The sequence below is a fragment of the Tupaia chinensis genome, unplaced genomic scaffold, assembly GCF_000334495.1.
Source record: "Tupaia chinensis unplaced genomic scaffold, TupChi_1.0 Scaffold146395_1, whole genome shotgun sequence".
Taxonomy (NCBI): Eukaryota; Metazoa; Chordata; class Mammalia; order Scandentia; family Tupaiidae; genus Tupaia; species Tupaia belangeri.
Genome location: NW_006206250.1, coordinates 456,668 through 476,646, shown reverse-complemented (window position 1 = coordinate 476,646; position 19,979 = coordinate 456,668). Strand labels below are relative to the sequence as shown.

Here is a 19,979-nt window from a genome sequence, read left to right as displayed (position 1 = left end):
TTTCCTTTCTCTGTCTCTTTTTCATAGAGAAAATGAATGAATTAATTAAAAGAACTGAATTTTGCACTATGAATCACTACACATATAACCTGTATAATTATCAATTCAGAAGAGTCACAAAGAATATCCTTTACTGCATGCAATTCATTCAGATATCATCTAGTCTGTTCTCTTCAACTCCTAAAATTTGCTGGTCAGAGATCATTAAACTGAATTCACAGTGAACTAACAGACTGCAACTCATTGTTTGAAAAACACAGATACAGGAGGTTCAAAAGAATAAATTTCATTTTAATTAGAACTTAAGCATAGGAAATTTCAGAGCAGTAAATTAAAGATGGAATAATGTATATGCATGTATTGCAAAGGTGAATTACTTTAGGACATCCTGACTGGGAAGGTGGAAGAGGAAGCCATCCGCAGTAATAAACATTTTCCTGTCTGTGGAGAATGGGTTTATAATTAAGGAATCTGATCTTTATACCCTCCAAGGCACCCTAGGGTTTGATTTATATGTTTGACCTGATATGTCTAAGTGCAGATATTTTCCCAAAGTGCTGAAGTTAGGGGGGAAAAAGTTTAATTAGATGAATAACAATTAACATATGTCTAACTGTTTTCCTGTGGCTTTCCTACAGGGTGTTTTGAGTGCTGTATCAAATGCCTGGGTGGCATACCCTATGCTTCCCTGATTGCCACCATTCTGCTCTATGCGGGTGTTGCCCTGTTCTGTGGCTGCGGTCATGAAGCGCTTTCTGGAACTGTCAACATTCTGCAAACCTATTTTGAGATGGCAAGAACCGCTGGAGATACGCTGGATGTTTTTACCATGTAGGTCACTCTGCTATTGCTTCTTAATTTGAGTGTATAAGTTTATATTACTATGTGTTGTATAAATAGATGTATAGAAATAGGTGATGTTATATATGAAAAAAATAGTCTTAGCATACATATGATTCAGAAAAGTGATGAGCTTTATAACCAACACAAGGCACTTTGCACAGGATCAGAAACCAGGTTATGTGGATCGAATCAATGGTCTTATTGTAAGGTTTCAGCTAAGATTTAGTTACCTCTAAGTAGGCTATGTGCATTTCTCTTATTTTTCAAATAAGAGCTGAAGCAGTTCTAACTGAACAGACTAGAGACTAGTGAACAGAGCTAGGTGTATATCTGGACTCTGCTGCTCATCCTAGGAAAGTCATCAAAACTCCATTGGTACTTGTATCTTTTTAAAAAAGTAACTCAGGTGTATGATTTTATCTTACTTTCATTGCCTCACAGGAATGACACAAACATTGTAAAAGGTTAGTGTTGTCTTCTGTAAAATGATAACTCCAAAAAAATATTGAACAACACAAAATATGCTTTTCTCCTATAAAATGTAAACTCCTGGAATCACTACATTTTGATTATATTCAAAGAATAATTTTTAGAAAGTTAACTCTAGAAGTGAAAGTTTGCTGTTCATTTCAGTCTCTTAATGCATAATAATACAAAGAGATCAAATTAGAGAATAATTTATGTCCAAATAAGTTGCCCATTCAGAAACTCTATTCAGTGACTTCATGCCCACCAAAAACATAATATTTATTATGGTTTTTTTAAATCCCACTCTACAGTAAACATTCTGTTCGCTGAACCCTTAAATGGTTTTGTTACCCTTACAACTTCTTGTCTTTATTATGTTTCTTGATACTATGTTTTTGTAATGTTTTTCATGTTCCTTTATTTTATTGCTCTAAATAAAATAAAATATTTTAATACATTTTCTGAAATATGATAACTTTAGACTTACAAATCTTAGTCATTATCTGCATGAGTAAGCTAGATTTGCTTTTACTCTTACAAGTCTATCTGAAAGTGGTGGAGCACAATTCTGATGTACACAGGGCAATTCCTGTTGTCCTGATGTAATTGCAACCTAAAACCCTAATCTAAGACAAGACTTGGACAACTTTCTAGGTTGAAGACAACTATTCTTCAACTACAATGTCAAGAACACATTGTTAACTTTTTTTGTACTCCATCAGCAACAAGATGAACTTTCTTGAACAAAGCATTTTTCTTTTTTTTAGAGAGATTTTTGCCATAGGGCACCTGTGCTGGCCAGAGAGAGAGAGACAGAGAGATAGAAGGCAACAAATCACCCCCTGAGGGGGATGGCCAGACTACAATCCCTTCTCCTTCATTCTCTTCTTGGAATTTTGGGCACAAACACACACACACGTGCACACACACACACACACACACACACACACAGAGTGAGTTTTAAGCCGTTGGGGTCCAGGACTTGAACTGCAGTCGACTGTGTGGGAGTCCAGTGATGTAACCATTATGCCATCTGCGGTCCTCAATGTATTTCTCATAAACTGCTTTTCTTATTTTATTCATTAAGGTTTCCAATTTCTCATGAAAATAAAATGAGAACAGAGTAGCCTGTTTCTATTTAATAATATATAATATGGCAAGAACAAAGAAATATTACCATTGGACAGAGTCTAAAGAAGAATTTTAAGTAAAAGGAAAGCTGAAATATTTCTGTATACATAAGGTATACGGACACATAAAACTTAGAGACAGATGAGGACATAAGAAATCTAATAAAGTATTGTGAAATTGAGACAATCCTCTCCTACACATTCATGGTGATCAGAAGAGGAGATTTGATTACCTGGTTTGATTAATCAGTTAACTCAAATTATTGCAAAAATAGTCCCTAGTTCTGAAGTATCAAGTTAGAGCTTCACCAAGGTCACTAACAAATGGAAACAATGGAAGTGAGGAATTAATAGCAAGTTGAAGGTTGCATATTTCCTAGTGTGACCTTATTTTATAAACTAGTTCTAAAAAATTAGCATTGTCCATTAAATTAAATATTTTAATTTAATAAGCCTATAGTAGACGATTGATCTCCATCAAATTAAATACATTCATATAAAGCCAAAATTCAATAGCCATCAACATCTTAGATTCAAATAGCATAAATAAATTCTTGAGAAAGTATAAGTGATAGTCATTATTTGAAATACAATTTTCTGAAAATGTTTTGGTTTATTGCAGGTTAGTTTGCAGAGAACCTTAAGTAAATGATTGCATGGATATATTTTAATGTGATAAAACTGACATTTTCATTTTAGTTTTATCTCAGCCTACCCTGGACAAAATATGTTCTCACTGTGCATTATTTTAAGCTACCACAGATGTCCTTAAAAATCTACAGATTCATTATATTTAGACTACATCCAAATTGCTGAATTTTGTTGTAGAAGCAAAAGTTTGTAAGACTTCATAAGCCTAATAAATAACATGAAATGCTTATGTACATCTAACAGCAACCAACTGTTAAGATATTTGTTTGATATTTAAACAAATTTTAATTTATCACAGACCTCGACTAAAGCTCTGAAAGTACTGTGGGAAGTGCTTAGAAGAGAGAACAGAGATTGTATGATTAATTTGGTACTTTTACCTTTCATCTGTTATATAGAAATTAAACATGGCACCAATGTTGCATTTTGGGACTAGGAAAAAATCTATTTTGATTGGAATAAAAGCAAATAATCTCTCCTTCCATATATTAAAAGACTAAAATTCCTTATGGAGGTTCAGTGGAGCTAACAAATGGATCAAGAATCTCCCTGCCAACAGACAGTTGAAGAAAATACAGAGGGAAAATATGTACTACACACTTCTCAATGTGATTTGTGCCAACTGATAAATTCAAAAATTATGAAAACATTTAAAGGAGATAAAGTTTATTCTGTGCAGGGCTGCCTTATAGAGTTATTAGAGGGATAGAAAAGATGAAGGGGCAAAAGAGGATGTGTGAAACAAGGAAATAGAAGGCAGAGGGGAGTGAACCTAATGAGCTGCTTGCAGTCTACGCATCTCCCTTAGGAAGCAACTATAATACATTTGTGAAAGAATGTTTGAAGTGAATGACTATGGAGAAAGAGTTGGCCAATTTATAGGATCTTATTTCCTTCTTTCATTGTTTTCATGCTTAATTCAGCCAAATCAATCATTTCTACATCATGTATTTGTAAAGAAAAAGAAGCCTCTTTACTGGATATGTGAACTAAAAAGCAATTATCCAAGCCCTGAATCTTCCATCTGTGAGCCTCAGGATGTGAGGGGTTAATCTATTATTATCTTAGGAACCATGCAAACTCTTCTCTCTCTCTCTCTCCTTGTTTTTTCCTCCTCTAAAATACACTTACATTTTCCAACATGGTCAGTATCTTGAAATCTATAGAGATACATATGAAGAGCAAGCAAGCCGAATTATGATATTCTGTTTTACTAATCTTCTGTCCAGCATGCAAAACATATTTATCATAGATGAATTTGCAAATAAGTTCCATTCTTATGTAATCTGTATTTCAGGTGTGGTTCTATAATAAATACTGTCATCCTCCTCAAATCAGCCAATGTCACCCATCAGATTATTTATGTATTCATATTCCACAGAGAGAGAAAAGAATAAATTTCTCAAACATTTTGTGACTTATTGAAATAAGTTTTAGTATCTATCTCTCATCTACTTGGTAGCTTTTCATCCTTTAATGTGTCAGTTTAGTTCCTCAAGTCCAGGTCATTTGTTGGCTCCAAATTGCTGTGATAAGAAGTATGTAACCAAGCCAGTAGGTGGCACGGAGTTTAAGGCACTGGATCCTACATGGTGGGCTCCATGGTTTGAGTGCTGGACATGGCAGCTTGAAAAATATGCTGGGCACATGTGTGTGGGTGTTCAAAATCTTAGGGGAGAATGGAGCAGGAATTGTGGCATAGACATGTCACCAGAGGGGTGATTTCTCACTTTCCTTCTCTCTTCCTGCCTTCTCTAGCAAGCACACACACCCTATGGCAAAAATCTTTTAAAAAAAAATGTAATTTAACACACTGCTCCTGTTAGGGGATATTATTGCACTCTAAGGACAACTTCTGTATTTAGCATAGCCATTGAGGACCACTCTGTACTGAAAACAGCTCACTGCTCTGCACTTTCTGCTATGTGATGAGAAAATTGTTCTGATTTGTAGTTTAGACTTGCTTTTCTGAGATTGTATTGACAAAGTGTTGTTACTGTACTCTATAAGTTTTATTTGACAAAGTGAGCAAGAAGCAAGGCAGGTATTTTGCTTCTGCAATGTAGTTCATATAGGACAATAAATACAGAGAAGGGTTATAAAATTAGATATCATGAAACAATCCAAATCACTAATTTTACTTAGTGATTTGGCTTCTCATAACTCCTCTGAGAACGGAGCAAGGAGCAGCCTTACTCATAAATATACTTTCCTATGATTTATTAGATAGAGATGATATTTGTCTTTTGACAAATTATAGTGAGAGTCTAGGATCTGGTACCAGTGATTTCCAGTGTGAATGTACTTTTACTTTCAATATCCTGAGTATGATTTTGGGTCAATACGTCAAAAACTGAGTTCATCACACAATGAATTATTTAATATTTCATCCACATATAAAAATTAGTTTTTATTTACCTGAACAAAAGCAGGCAATAAGCTCAGATAAAATAAATTGGTTTTTACTCTTAACTTTCTTTCCTTTTTTTTTTTTTTTTTTTGCTATAGGGCACATGCACTTGCCAGACAGAGAGAGACAGAGAGACAGAAAGCGAGAAATCATCCCCAAGGGGGGATGGCCACGCCGCAATCCCTTCTCCTCCATTCTCCTCTCGGGATCTTGGGCACGCACACACATGCACCCGGCATGAGTTTTAAGCCGCCAGGTCCAGGACACAAACCATGGTCAACTACGTGGTAGTCCAGTGACATAGCCATTACGCTAACTGCTGGTCCCCCTGCTCTTAACTAACTTTAAGTTTATGTGTAACTCTCTAAGTTTGCCTGTAATTTATGTTTATTTTTGGAAGTTCATAAAATAGGAAATAGTTTCCAATAGCTTAATGTGTGAAAGAATGGAAAAGAACCATGAATTCATGGCAAGACAAAACAAGGCTTTATACGCTGACAGAAATCATAGCAGAGTGGCAACTATCTGTCCTAACCCAAGGTGTTGGGAATTAAACCAGATTGCTGAAGTTTTCTGCTTATGTGTTAAGATCAGAGAAAATAATATTGATATGAGATTATTGACTGGTCTTGGAGAGCCAAATGTACTTTAAGTGATAGAACTTATGTTAGAAAATCTACTGAATTCCAGACTTCTGAAATGATAATCAAATAGGATGAGTTTCATTAGAATATATTTCATCCAGAATAATACCCCTTAAATGAGTGTTTAAGAAAAAAAGTATTAATATGCAATAATACCACCACCAAATAGGTAAACCGTGAGGAATTTAACTAGAGATATCATACAGTGTGGTAGATAAGATTCTGGAGTCAGACTCCCAGGGTATGTTCCATGTTAGCTCTGTCCCTTTCTAGCTATCTTACCCTGGACAAGTTACTTAACCTCTCTACCTCAGTTCCTCATGGAAAAAAAAGACATATGATGATGCTGCTGACTTCCTAAGGTTTTTAGGAGTATAAAATTAGTTGATAATTTAATGTTAAATTAAAAAAATAGTTTATTATTTAATGAGAGGAAGAAAGGGAGAAAGAGACAACCTCAACAGGGCCTTCATGCCAGGATTCTCCCTCTATCTCAGCAGCCTGCCAGAGTCATAGCGCATACCCAATGTATTCAGGTAGACCCCGGTTGCAAACCCAGAGAATTTCCATAGTCTCCAGTACTGTGCAATAGCACCTGTACTGCCCATGCCCAGTATAGAGAAATTCCCAAAGGCCAGATGCTCATACCTTTAAAGTCCATGATGGTCATGCATAATCAGGTAATCAGATCCCTTACTTGAGATGTATACAAGCACAGACTAAAGCCTGTGAATTCATACAAAGTAGCTGGCTACAATGATAGATCTCCTCTCCTAAATATTCATGACAAGACCCTACAATAAAAGTAACCTGGGACCAGCAGGTGACATAGTGGTTAAACCTAGGGACTCCTATATGGTTGACAGTAGTTAGAGTCCCACACTTGGTGGGTTGAAAATTGCGCTGGGCACATGTGCATGCATGCCCAAAATCCCAGGAGGAGAATGAAGGAGAAGGGATTATGGCATGACCTTTTCCCTTGAGAGGTGATTTCTCACTTTCTCTCTCTTTCACTCTCTGGTGAACGCAGGTTCCGTATGGCAAAACCTAAATAAAGTAACACCTAACCCCATTCCCAGGGCAGCTATCCCCTAATAGCTGCCCAATCACATGTCTTTCTGGCACGAGGCATAATTTTTTTCTGTTAAAAATCTTCACTTTTCAAGACCAAAAGATGGCATGATGGTTATGTCATTGAACTCCCACATAGTAGACTGCAGTTCAAGTCCCAGGTCCAGCGGCTTGGAACTCACGCAGAGCACATGTGCATGCATGCCCCAAATTCCAAGAGGAGAATAGAAGAAAAGGAGTGTGGTATAGCCAGTTTCCCCAGGGAGTGATTTCTTACTTTCTGTCTTTTTGTGTCTCTCTGGTGAGCACACGTGTCCTATAGCAAAACATTTTTCTAACAAAAACAAAGAACAAAATCAAAAACAAGAAATAAAAAAAAAGGTACACAGACTGCCTTGGAATTTAATGATCTGCCTTTTTTTTTTTTTTTTTTTTTTTGGGAGGGGTTTTCCATTTGGGGGGTGGGCTTTTGAGAGAGGTTTTCACTATAGGGTGCGTGCACTCGCCAGAGAGAGATATAGAGACAGAAAGTGAGATATCACCCCCAAGGGGGGATGGTCACGCCACAATCCCTTCTCCTCCATTCTCCTCTCGGGATCTTGGGCACACATGCACACGCGCCTGGCATGACTTTTAAGCCACCGGGTCCGGGATGCGAACCACGGTCGAGTACGTGGGAGTCCAGCGACATAGCCATTACGCTAACTGCTGGTTCCCAATGATCTGCCTGTTAATGAAGGCATTCAGATAAGGCAAGTGATAAACTTCCAGTTCTGAGAGACTTACAAACAATAATTCAGTTTGGTTTTGTTTATTTAAGAACATCTATCTTAGTAATAGAGTCAATTATACTAATTGGGTTATTGTGAATATTAACTATGGGAATATATTGGGTTATCAGAAAAGTCATGCTGCATTTTTGCATGGACAAACAGAAAATAATACATCATGACTTTTCTGACAATCCAATTTTCAAAATCCTTGAATTTGCTATACTTATAGTATTCTTATTTTCAAATACATAGATATATGTTTCAGGTTAACCTTTTGTTTGTTTATCTTTTTTAATGATTTCATTCATTTAGCAAAAAATTTTGGGTTACACTATGTGCCAGCAACTGATCTGAAGTTTAGATTACATAGGAGAGAAATATAAGTTTCTCATTCCAAAGCACTGACATATAAAGATAGCTGAGCAAAGTGCCATGCACCTCAGATTAGGAAAATATATCAAATAGAAAAAAAATAGTGAGTAAAAAATACCAAGTACATGTAAGTAATTAGCTGTAGGTACATAAAAACTATGTTTCTACTCCATAATTTTACCAAAAATCTTTCAGGTGGATTAAAAATTAAAATTTATAAGCAAGCTAATTTGTAAAAGCTAGAGAAAAATATAAATTAAGATTCTAGGGGCTTAATGGTGTTCAGCAGTAATGTAATGCTCTGAGAGGCTGACCTACATGGGATGTTTCTAGATTTTTGTCTGGAGACTGCCCTGAGCACACCAAGCAAACGCATATCCCATAATTAGCAGCTGGCTGAAGTTGAGAGTGATTGTAGTGTGAAGACCTTACAGGATTACCTATTTTACTTGTTATCTCTTTCTTGCTATTTCTTTTGCTCATGGGAGAAAAAAATAACATACTTAAAAAAAATATATTTTGAGCCGGTTCTGTGGCCTGGAGGTTAAGGCAGTTGGATCCTACATGATCAGCTGCTGTCAAACCTGGTGGCTTGACAGACACTCTGAGCTCATGTGTGTCTGCGTGCCCAACAACCCAAAAGGAGGAAGAGATGGAGGAGGAGACATTACGGGACCATTTTCCATAGGGGGTGCTTTCTCCTCTCGCTGTCTCTCTGTATGTCTCTGGTGAGTACAAGTGCAAAGAAAAAAAAAAAAAAAGAAAAAATTTCATTTATTATATTTATCATGGTATTATTTCAGGTATTATAATTTAGGATTTTTTTTAATAAAGAGGTAGGCAAAAAATAAGTGTCATTTTAGATTACTTTTCTTAGTTTACTAAGGAGGATGGATATATATTTTAAACTATTAGTGTTTGGTATTTTTATCAGTATACCTGTTTTTATAGTTTGCCAATTTTTATGAGAATGTTTTGTTGACTTATCCGTTCTTCATTTAAAACCTAGTCTTAGGAAACAGAGAACAGGCCCTCTTATTCCTTATCAACATATTATTATTTTAACCCAGCCTTTCTAGATACCATTGCAATCATATGTATCTCAATTCTTCTAGGAATTTAATCCAGGGAAACAATCTAGACTGTGAATGAAGATCATTGAAAATCATCATTTCTTTGCCAATTGTAACAGTGATGCATTAGCTTCCTGTTGTTGCTGTTAAACAAATTACCACAAATGTAATTACTTAAAACAAAAATTTCTTATCTTACAGTTCTAGAGATCAGAACTGTGAAAGGGTCTTGATGAACAGGCTGAAATCAAGGTGTTGGCAGACTTGTGTTCCATCTGGAGGCTCAATGGGAGAATCTTTGCCCTGCTTGTTCCAGCTTCTACAGGCCACCTGCACCCCTTGGCTCATGGTCTCCTTCCATCTTCAAAGCCAGCAACGTGGCATCCTCCCCATCTCTCTGAATTTGACCCTGCCTCTCTCATGTTTAAGGGCCCATGTGATTACACTGGGCCCCCCAGATGTTCCAGAGAAATCTCCCGGTCTCAGAGTTAGTAATTTAATCACATCAGTAAAATCTCTTTTGTTATATAAGGCAACTTGTTTACAGGTTCTGGGGATTAGAATGTAGACCATTTCTGGGGATTATTTTTCTACAACTGAGCTACAGTAGGGAATTGGTAAAATATTTCTTTAACTGATAGAAAAATGCCATAATCTTTAAAAAATAAATAGCAATTAAAAATATTCATTATATATTAACTAAAAAGAAAGTTTGCAAGGCAGAATATAATCATAACTTTGTATAAAATTTATATGGAAGGATAAGAATAATCTTTTTTTTGTTTTGTCTTTTTTTTCCTTAATTGCCAGAGGGTGTATGTGTGCACCAGATGAAGAAAGAGACAGACGGAGAGAGAGAGAGAGAGAGAGAGAAAGCACTCCCCATGGTTCACGGTCATGTCATGGTAAATTCTACTCCATATCTCCATCCTGTTGGGATTTTTAGGGAAGTGTTCACATGCACCTAGTACATTCTTCAAGATATTTGGGCAGAAATCAACCATGTGGGAGTTCACTCCTTCAACCACTGGGCTACAGAACAAGCCCTGTTTTGTTTAATTTTTTCTACGATGACAATATACCATTTTTATATTCAGTTAGGTAGTTGGGCATTTAAACGTCAAATTTGAAAATTCACATTTAGACAAGTAAAGTATTTACATTAATCCTTTCAGAAGTAGGATAATGGCAACCAGCAGATGGTATAATGGCTATGTCATTGGACTCCCATGTAGTTAATTACAGTTTGAGTCCTGGACCCGGTGACTTAAACTCACACCAGGCGCATGTGCATGCATGCCCAAGATCCCGAGAAGAGAATGGAGAAGGGATTGCAGCATGGCCATCCCCCCCGGGGGTGATTTCTCACTTTCTGTCTCTCTGTCTCTCTCCGTCTTTCTGGTAAGTGCATGCACACTATACCAAAAACCTCTCCAAAAAATAAAAAATAAAAAAGGAGTAGGACTGTCATTTTGGAAGCAAAGTAGTGAAGTAAAGTAAAACTTACCATTCTCTATTTGATCCTAGCATGGACACATAATCAGTGAATTCATCATAAGAGGAATATTAATGCATCTTATTGACACATCATTGATAATAACTCATATTTATATAGCTACCAAAAGTTTAATTTTCCTATATAAATGTAAGTTCTTTTTTCAACTAAGTTTCATATATTGATAAAATATCATTTTTACTACTAAAGTTGATGGAATTGAGTCATCAAGATGATGTCAGCTTTACTATAATTTAAAACTTTTGAAGTGGATTTTAAAATGTAACATTAGGGTATATCCAAATTAAGATTGTTAAAAGAAATCTTTATGTAAGAATATCTGAATGCCAAGAAATTAACATGCAGTTTTAATAAAATATACAGCTATGGTAGGCTGAATGATTGCCTTCAAATTTATCCATATTCTGGTCCTACTAACCTGTTTATATTACCTACTATACCAAAAGAGACATTGTAGTTGTGATTAAGTTCTGGAACTTAAGGTGGGGAAATTCTCCTATACTATCCCAATGGGCCTTAAATCCAAACACAAGTGTCCTTGTAAGTGAGAAGCGGACAGATATTTAACCAGAGCAAACTACTAAAACAAGGAGCAACCTGCTGGCTTTGAAGATTGAAGAAAGTCCACCAGCCAAAGAATCATGGGAATGAAGCTCTAGAAGCCATTTTTCCATCCTGTCAGAATTTGGGCATGCATAGGAATGCGTCTGGAGTATTTTTTAAGCCTCCAAGGCTGGGACTCAAATTTCAGACCACCATGTAGAATTCAGCTTTCTGAATCAGTAAGCTATAGTGCAGCCTTGAACTTTTTAAAATTAAGTTTGACTTTTCTAACAATATGGATGAAACGTTATGAAATAATTTTAGATTTATGATGGAATTGAACAACAGAACAAGCATGTCAATGTTCTTGATTACCAAGATTCTCATTAAAGAAGATACACAAATATGGAATGGAAGAAGGTAATAAAGAACCTCATAGGGATTTATGAATTTAAGATATCTAAAATATGTGTGTACACAATATGTGGATATATGTGCATTTATGTATGCATTTGTGCATCTACATGTGGGGACCTTACCCTGAAGAGTTTAATCCTAATTACTTCTAAAGTCCCAGCATCTTGATCCCATAGTTGTATTACGTTTTCACCCTCTTAATCCTGTCACAACCAAATGTCATTAAATGGATTCTGGGAGGACTTATTCAAAACATGGCAAAGAGCAACCTAGGATCAACAAACCTTGAATGAAAAATGTTGTACTTAAAAGGGGAATAGGGGCTGGCAAATGACATGGTGGTTAAAGGTGTTAGACTCCCACATGATTGACCATGTTCAAGTCCTGGACCTGGTGGCTTGCTTTCTCATTTTCCCCCTCTTTTTATCTCTATCTCCCTCTGATTAAACTGGATAATAATAATAATAGTAGTATTAATGATAAATAAAGTTAAATAAGATAATTCTTAGGGATAAAAGGGAAGAGTAGGATTGTATTCCTTAAGAAAATTGATATCACAAAGACAAAGAAAGGTTATAGAGTGTTCTACATTTAAATAAGGACGAAAGAGACATGACAAATAGGTAAAATACCTATTCCTAGACATAATCCCATATCAGGGAGGTAAAAAAAATCATAAAGTTCATCACTGAGTCTGCTGATATAATTGGAACACAAATAATAAATTTGACATAAGTACTCTATCAATGTTATATTTCCTGAGGTCAATAACTGTACTGTGGAAAATTTCTCTATGTCCACATATAATTAATCAGAAGGCAAGAAAAACAACAACAACAAAAAAATGAAGTAGAAAGTTGTAAGATAGATAAAGTTTATACAGTTATTCTCTGTACTATTCATTTTTTCAACTCTTTTGTAAATTTGAAATTACTTACAAATAAAAATTTAAAAGTTTCTAAATATGTCATTTTAACCTAAAATTTTTACATAAAAGCCCATGGAACTTCAAAGTGTTCATGATGTCAGGTTAGATCTATAAGTTGAAACCCTCAGATTCTTCTGCAGGCATGACAGGCTTATGCAATTCACATCATCTGCCTCATTGCCCTTCACAAATAGAATTGTGCAATATTTAGATTTTCAGGCCGTGAAAGTCAGGCACTGAACTGCTCTGCAACACTGAACTTCACTACGCTCTTCTCTTATTTCTTATAGGCGGCAAATTCATTTATGCTATAATAGGCATCCTTGTAAAATATGGTCACAGCTTCCAGAGCATCTAGATCTCCAGCAGCATGACTAAGTTTTCTATTTCTTCATTTGCATGTTTTTACAAAGTCACAGCATTTCTCCATCATCAATGCTATCTTATCTCCTCTACTCATACTTTAATTCATGACAAGAAAGAATAAAAATCAAGCTCGAAAATGTTAAATGAAAAGCAATTTTCTGGGTCGGCCCTGTAGCACAGGTGTTAGCCACTGTGTAAAGAAAGTCAGATCTCACATGGTCAACCAGGGTTCAAGACCTGGCCCTGGCAGCTTTGAAAACACACCAGGGGTTGTGACTAACAGATAGCATCATGTTTACATCACTGGACTCTCTTGTGGTCGACCGCAGTTTGAGTCCCAGACCCAGTGGCTTAAAATTCACACCCTGCACATGTGCATGTGTGCCCAAAATTTAAAGAGGAGAATGAAGAAGGGATTGCGGTGTTGGGGGTTATTTCTCACTTTCTTTCCCTCTGTCTCTATCTCTCCAGTGAGTGCACGCACCCTATAGCAAAAATCTCTCTTTTAAAAAAACAGAAAGGCCATGCATAAATCCTGACCGATGGATAAATGGAGGAAGAAGGCTTGCACTGTGAATGGTCTGGAGATTCTGTCTCTCATGATTTTAATAACAGAGGTATTAAAAAACATGAAAAATTTAAAAATCAATTTTTTTTATAAATGGTGTTATGGAAACAAAAACAGACCTTGAGCTGCTAGTACATAGATCTCTTCGCATACTATGAGCCCTCTTTTAAGTCAATCAACTCCTATTTCTAGAAGATTCTTTGATTCTTCCTCCTTTTCCTACTACAATTGACAATTCTCTTCCAGATTTTCCATGTTATTGCTGAGACTGGTATGAGATCATGTGTGTGAGTGTGTCTATGAATGTGTCTGTATGAATTGGGATGATAATTTAAAATACTAATTGAATGCCTCCACATGGTGAACTTCAGTTCTAGAATATACAGCTTTGGCTTAATTGTCAGTAAAATCTTTAGGGATAGAGTGATGAGAGAAGCTTTCTGGAGCAATTATTTCATTTTAGAGATTAAAATGAATTACTTAGTAGTTGATTTTATATTAAAACTGGAAGATCACTGAACAATATTCCTTTATTGGGCCATATTTTTCCCATATATCTTGTTTACCATTTCTTCTAGTTACATGCCTTAAAGTTCTATTCTTCCTTTATCTCTAATCATAATTATTTATTCTACTCATACAAGAACTCCCAAGGAAAACAGTCTCCTATTTTACATATGTATTATGTTGACAAATTCCTTTGCCTTTTTTGCTGATGTATTAGTAGATTAGAAAAGTAAAGAGAGTGGGGACCAGAAGATGATGTAATGGTTATATCACTGGACTCCCACAAGTAGATCATGGTTTGAGTCCTGAACATGGCAGCCTATAACTCATGTGTGCCCAAAATCCCAAGAGGAGAATGGAGGAGAAGGGTTAGTGGTGTGGCTACGCCTTGGAGGGGTGATTTCTTGGTTTTTCTCTGTCTCTTTCTCTCCAGTGGGCACACACGCCTATAGCAAAATTCTCTCTAAAAAGAGAGAGAGAGAGAGAGAGAGAATATTTATTGAAGAGGGAGGAAGATGTCAAATCCTCTCATTACCCTAACATGACAGAACATAGTATTACATTTCAGAGCAAACTTATGTTGCAGATAGCCTAAACTGTAATTATCCAATGAAAATGAAACTCATCATAGTAGAAATGTGTTCATTCTTCACACATTAAAGAGTTTTTAGTTCACAAAGTACTCTTATTTACAAAAAAATAGAACAACAAATGCTTTCATTTGAGCTATATTATTTAAGCAAATTGAAAACCATCCAGATTATACTGGATGATAAAGCTGATCTCAAAATTTCACTGGTGAGAATAAGGCAATCATACTCTGAAATTTATTTAAATAACTCGATGAGTTAAGTTTAAAACTCAAAAGAAATGTATGTAACTAAGTTTGAGAAAGGAAATAATGAGAGATACTTAAATTTATTCACAGAATTCAAATATAAATTATTTTCTAAGAAAATTATATTTAAAAGAGGATTTTCTCTATTTTTATTTAAATGAAAGTTTATATGTGAAATTTATTATTTTTATATTTATTTTTTCAAATAGGTAAGTTCTATTTGGCATGGTATGATTTTGAATACTCTCTGTGAGATTTGGAAGTTACATTTGCTCATGAAAAACCGTGATGATATGTGTTTTTGCTCTTTCTGATATGAGGGTGTCAGAGCTGGAATAACACGGAGGGAGACATGCACATTAAGTCCTTACATAAGCTATAGTCATGCCATCATTCAATGGCCCTTTTGTGATTACTAAACACAAATTAATAATTACTTTCTTTTTCACTCCATAATTTTTTTAAAAGAATTAGCCACTCAATTTCATTTATCATTATTATCTTTATTTTTTGTTTTTTTTTTTTTTAGAGGTTTTTGCTATGGGGCATGTGCACTCCCCAGAAAGACAGAGAGAGACAGAGAGACAGAAAGTAAGAAATCACTCCCCAGGGAGCTGGCCACGCCACAATTCCTTTTCCTCTATTCTCCTCTCGGGATCTTGGGCACGCACGCACACGCGCCTGGCATGAGTTTAAGCCACTGGGTCCAGGACTCCAACTGCGGTTTACTACATGGGAGTCCAGTGACATAGCCATTATGCTAACTGCAGGTCCCCATCATTATTATCTTTTAACCTGTACACATGTGCTCACCAGAGAGAGACAGAGAGACAAAGTGAGAGAGAGAGTGAGAAGGCAAGTAATCAGGTCTGGGTCTTGAACTGTTGTCAGTGATGGAGTTCAGCACCTCAACCACCACATCACCTGCTGGCCCCACTTCATATTTTTTCTTTTTATTTTAAGAGATACTTCTGCTATAGGGTGCGTGTACTTGCCGGAAAGACAGAGAGACAACAGAAAGTGAGAAATTGCCCTCCAGAGAGGATGGGCATGCTACAATCCTTTCTCCTCCAGTGTCCTCTTGGGATATGGGGGCACACATGCACATGCGCTTAGTGTGATTTTTTTTAAAGAATTATTTTATTTTAACTTTATTTATTTATTTAAGTAAATTTGACCAGAGAGGGAGGGAGGTAGAGAGAGAGAGAGCAAGAGCGAGAGCGAGAGAGAGAGAGAGAGAGAAAACAATCTGCAAGGTTTGGGACTCAAACTTGTCAGCTATGAGGGAGTCCAGTGCCTTTAACCACCATGCCACCTACCAGCATCCCCAGCATGAATTTTCAACCTCTGGGTCTGGAATTTGAACCATGGTCAACTATGTGGGAGTCCAGTGACATAACCACTATGACATCTGCTGGTTTCTACTTTATAAATATTTAATAAGCACCGTAAGATACCATTCTAGGCAGAGATATAGCACACAGTTAATATAACGATAAAAATCCTTATCTTCATGAAACATATTCTAGTAGGAATCAAAAATTTTTTAAAAATATGCTAGATAAAATTATTAAAATCCTTATTCTGAGGAAATTGAATCTGAGGAAAATTGGTAGGCTTATTAAAAGTGGTGCAGAGCCAGCAGGTGGCATAGTGGTTAAAGTGGTTAGATCCAACATAACTGAGTATGTGGTTTGAGTCCTGGACTCAGTGGCTTAAGAACACATTAGGTGTGTGTGCAGGCATGCATGTGTGCCAAATATCCTAAGAGGAGAATGGAGCAGAGACTGCAGCAAGGTCACCCCCTCCTAGGGGGTGATGTCTCATTCCTTATGTTTGTCTCTCATGTCTCTTTGGAGAGCACACACACCCTGTAGCAAAATTACGAAAAAGAAAATCAAAACAAAACAAAAAGTGTTGTATATTTAAATGAACTTACTCCAAAATCCTAAAAATGTTTCGCATTGAGAGGTTCTAAATATTGGTGCTATACTAACTTTCAGATTAGAATGTCATGGCTTCTATCATAAGAAATGCATATAGTTAATACATTCCCTTTTTTTTTTTTTTAGAGAGGTTTACGCTATAGGGTGCGTGCGCTCACCAGACAGACAGAGAGAGACAGAGAGACAGAAAGCGAGAAATCACCCCCCAGGGGGGATGGCCATGCTGCAGTCCCTTCTCCTCCATTCTCCTCTTGGGATCTTGGGCACGCATGTACACGCGCCTGGCATGAGTTTTAAGCCACCGGGTCCAGGACTCGAACCGCAGTTGACTATGTGGGAGTCCAGCGACATAGCCATTACGCTAACTGCTGGTCCCAATACATTCCAAATAGTAGGTCTCAGGAAAGTCACGATGTATTTTTCTATGTTTTTCTTTGCAAAAATGCATCATGACTTTCCCGACAACCCAATATTATACATGACCTATTTCTTAGGTTAAGTACATTTTGTGTGATTTGGTGTTATTTGTATACCTGCATTGCACTGGTATTTTTACAACTCTGACTGCATTAAGTATAAAATGTTCACTGGTATGGCAATATATAACAAACAATAAATTGTAATAGAGTATTGTTGAACTCTGGGCTACACTTATGATTATAAATATTTTGAGAATAAGTATGAAATGAATGCTTTAAAAGCATGGAAATGCAAATAGAATCTTAATTTACAAATGTGGTCATTGTTTTTCATAATTCTACTGAACATTCATTTTGTAGCTACAGAGCTATGGGAAAAGAATAAATCTATTTTTTTGTATACTCATCTGTCATGTATGAATTAGTTAGTGTGAGGATGTTTTTCTGCTTTCTACATAAATATTTTATTTTAGCCATTTTGATTGTTTTTTCCTAATTGGGCAATTAATTGTGAGAAAAAGAAGAGTATCTTTCCACAGCTTTATGGAATTGTGCTATAACTTGACATCACTTTATAAAAGTCCCAGTTCCATAAAATATCTGTAAGTAATTCTGTCTAAAAGGTTTAATTGGCAAAATTATAATTTACCCGTAAACCGTATATTTTTCCTGATTGACATTATCAACCATCAGTAGCAAATATCAGTGATGTCTTGTGGTAAGTATGAAATAAAATATAATTACAGTTGACTATTTATAATGACAAAATATGGGGTTTACATCATTTCATGTGACACTGTTGCATCATTACCCATAAAGCTCTCTTCTTCCTTTAACATGTCTTAATAATTCAGTGCTGTATAGACTACATCTTTATATTTTGCATTTTGTCCTAGTTAGAGAAATTGTATGATGATTAGTTTACTTTTAAAATGAATTTAAGCAAACACCTTTGGTAGCACTGTTCTCTGCTTATCCAAGACTGCATTGGTGTGAAGCAAAGAATGGGGAGGCTGGATGGAAAGAAGAAATCTACAAATACAAAAACCCCAAATCCCTCACCAATGAATATTAGAAATGATAGAACAAAATGTATATGTAAACATTAGACATATAAAGTACTTGTATTTTAAAATTCTACCTCCATTATGAACACAAATATACTGTAACCTACATTCCAAAAGAACCCAGAACATGTGAGAATTCATTTTTGCAGACCAGCAGTAAACCGTTATTGAGATAAATCACTCTGTCTGTTCTTCCCCAGGATTGACATCTTTAAGTATGTGATCTATGGCATCGCAGCTGCGTTCTTTGTGTATGGCATTTTGCTGATGGTGGAAGGCTTCTTCACGACGGGTGCCATTAAAGATCTCTATGGGGATTTCAAAATCACCACTTGCGGCAGATGTGTGAGCGCCTGGGTATGTTCCTTCTCTATGTACAGGGTTTCAGTGTGGGTTTATTTCAACAGCACACAGGTGATTGCATTCATCTGCCTAGAATTAAAGTATTTTTAAACAATCCTTCTGTGATGGCTATCTTAAACCTTGATAATATTATTTTGTAAGCTAAGATTACTCCTTGTAAAAGTTCAACTTCAAATGATCAAATCATTTATAGCATAACTAGTTTTGTTTCTAGAGACAGAAAAGTCATTGATTATTTATGTTTTTCTTCAAAGAAATTTGGGTTTCTCATACAAAATAACAGAAAAATCCACCTGGATAGGACAATACAGGGGTCTGTCTACCCCTTTAAACATATTTCTCTACATTATACTCTAAATGTTTAGGCAACTACAGTATACAAGTTCTGTTTTCTATTGACTTAAAATAAGAATTACACTCATTTATTCCTTAAATCTTTATTGATATATTTAATGGTAAATCAAATGTATAGTTATACTCTAGAGCTAATGCAATGGCAACCATGCATGTATATGTATGTCTGTGTGTGTGTATTATATATATATATATAAATATATAAATGCACAAGAGTGGTAAAAATTTAGACTAATATAAATTGAAAGTACTTTTTTCTTTTATTCTTTCATCCTTGACTGACATGATTTTCTTTTTTCTACTGTAACATGAGAATATGTGTTTAATTACAGCTTATATTCACATTAAGATGTCTCTAATAAGGAGTGATATAAATTACTCCAATATCATAGAATAGTTAGACTCATTAACCTTAACAAACTTTTTTTTACTAGCTTCTTGCACATTTTAGTAGTGATAAGTTGATAAGATAGTTTGCCTGAGTTGTGAGTATTTGTAGTTGTCTCTCAATAATTTCTTATAAAACGCATCTATTTCTGCTCTAGGACACGTGTTGCAGTACACATGGAGGTAAAAATGTAGGAGGGTGCACAAAACTAGAATTTATTTAAATTGTGACTAAGGGCATTAAGCTGGTCCTGCCATCTAATTTCCTTAAATTTATAATACCAAATTTACAGATCTGTAGGAAGTTAAATTATACAAAGAGCTT

General features: G+C 35.8%; 1 protein-coding gene across 2 annotated transcripts in view; it reads left to right on the top strand.

Moving 5' to 3' along the window:
• Nucleotides 1–19,979, top strand: part of GPM6A (glycoprotein M6A) — a 369,760-nt gene that overhangs the window by 314,881 nt on the left and 34,900 nt on the right. For both annotated transcript variants that reach the window (XM_006168908.3, XM_006168907.3), the window contains exons 2-3: nucleotides 639–831; nucleotides 18,751–18,907. In XM_006168908.3, the coding sequence (XP_006168970.1) occupies nucleotides 639–831; nucleotides 18,751–18,907 (350 nt within the window). The remainder of the gene's footprint in view (nucleotides 1–638; nucleotides 832–18,750; nucleotides 18,908–19,979) is intronic.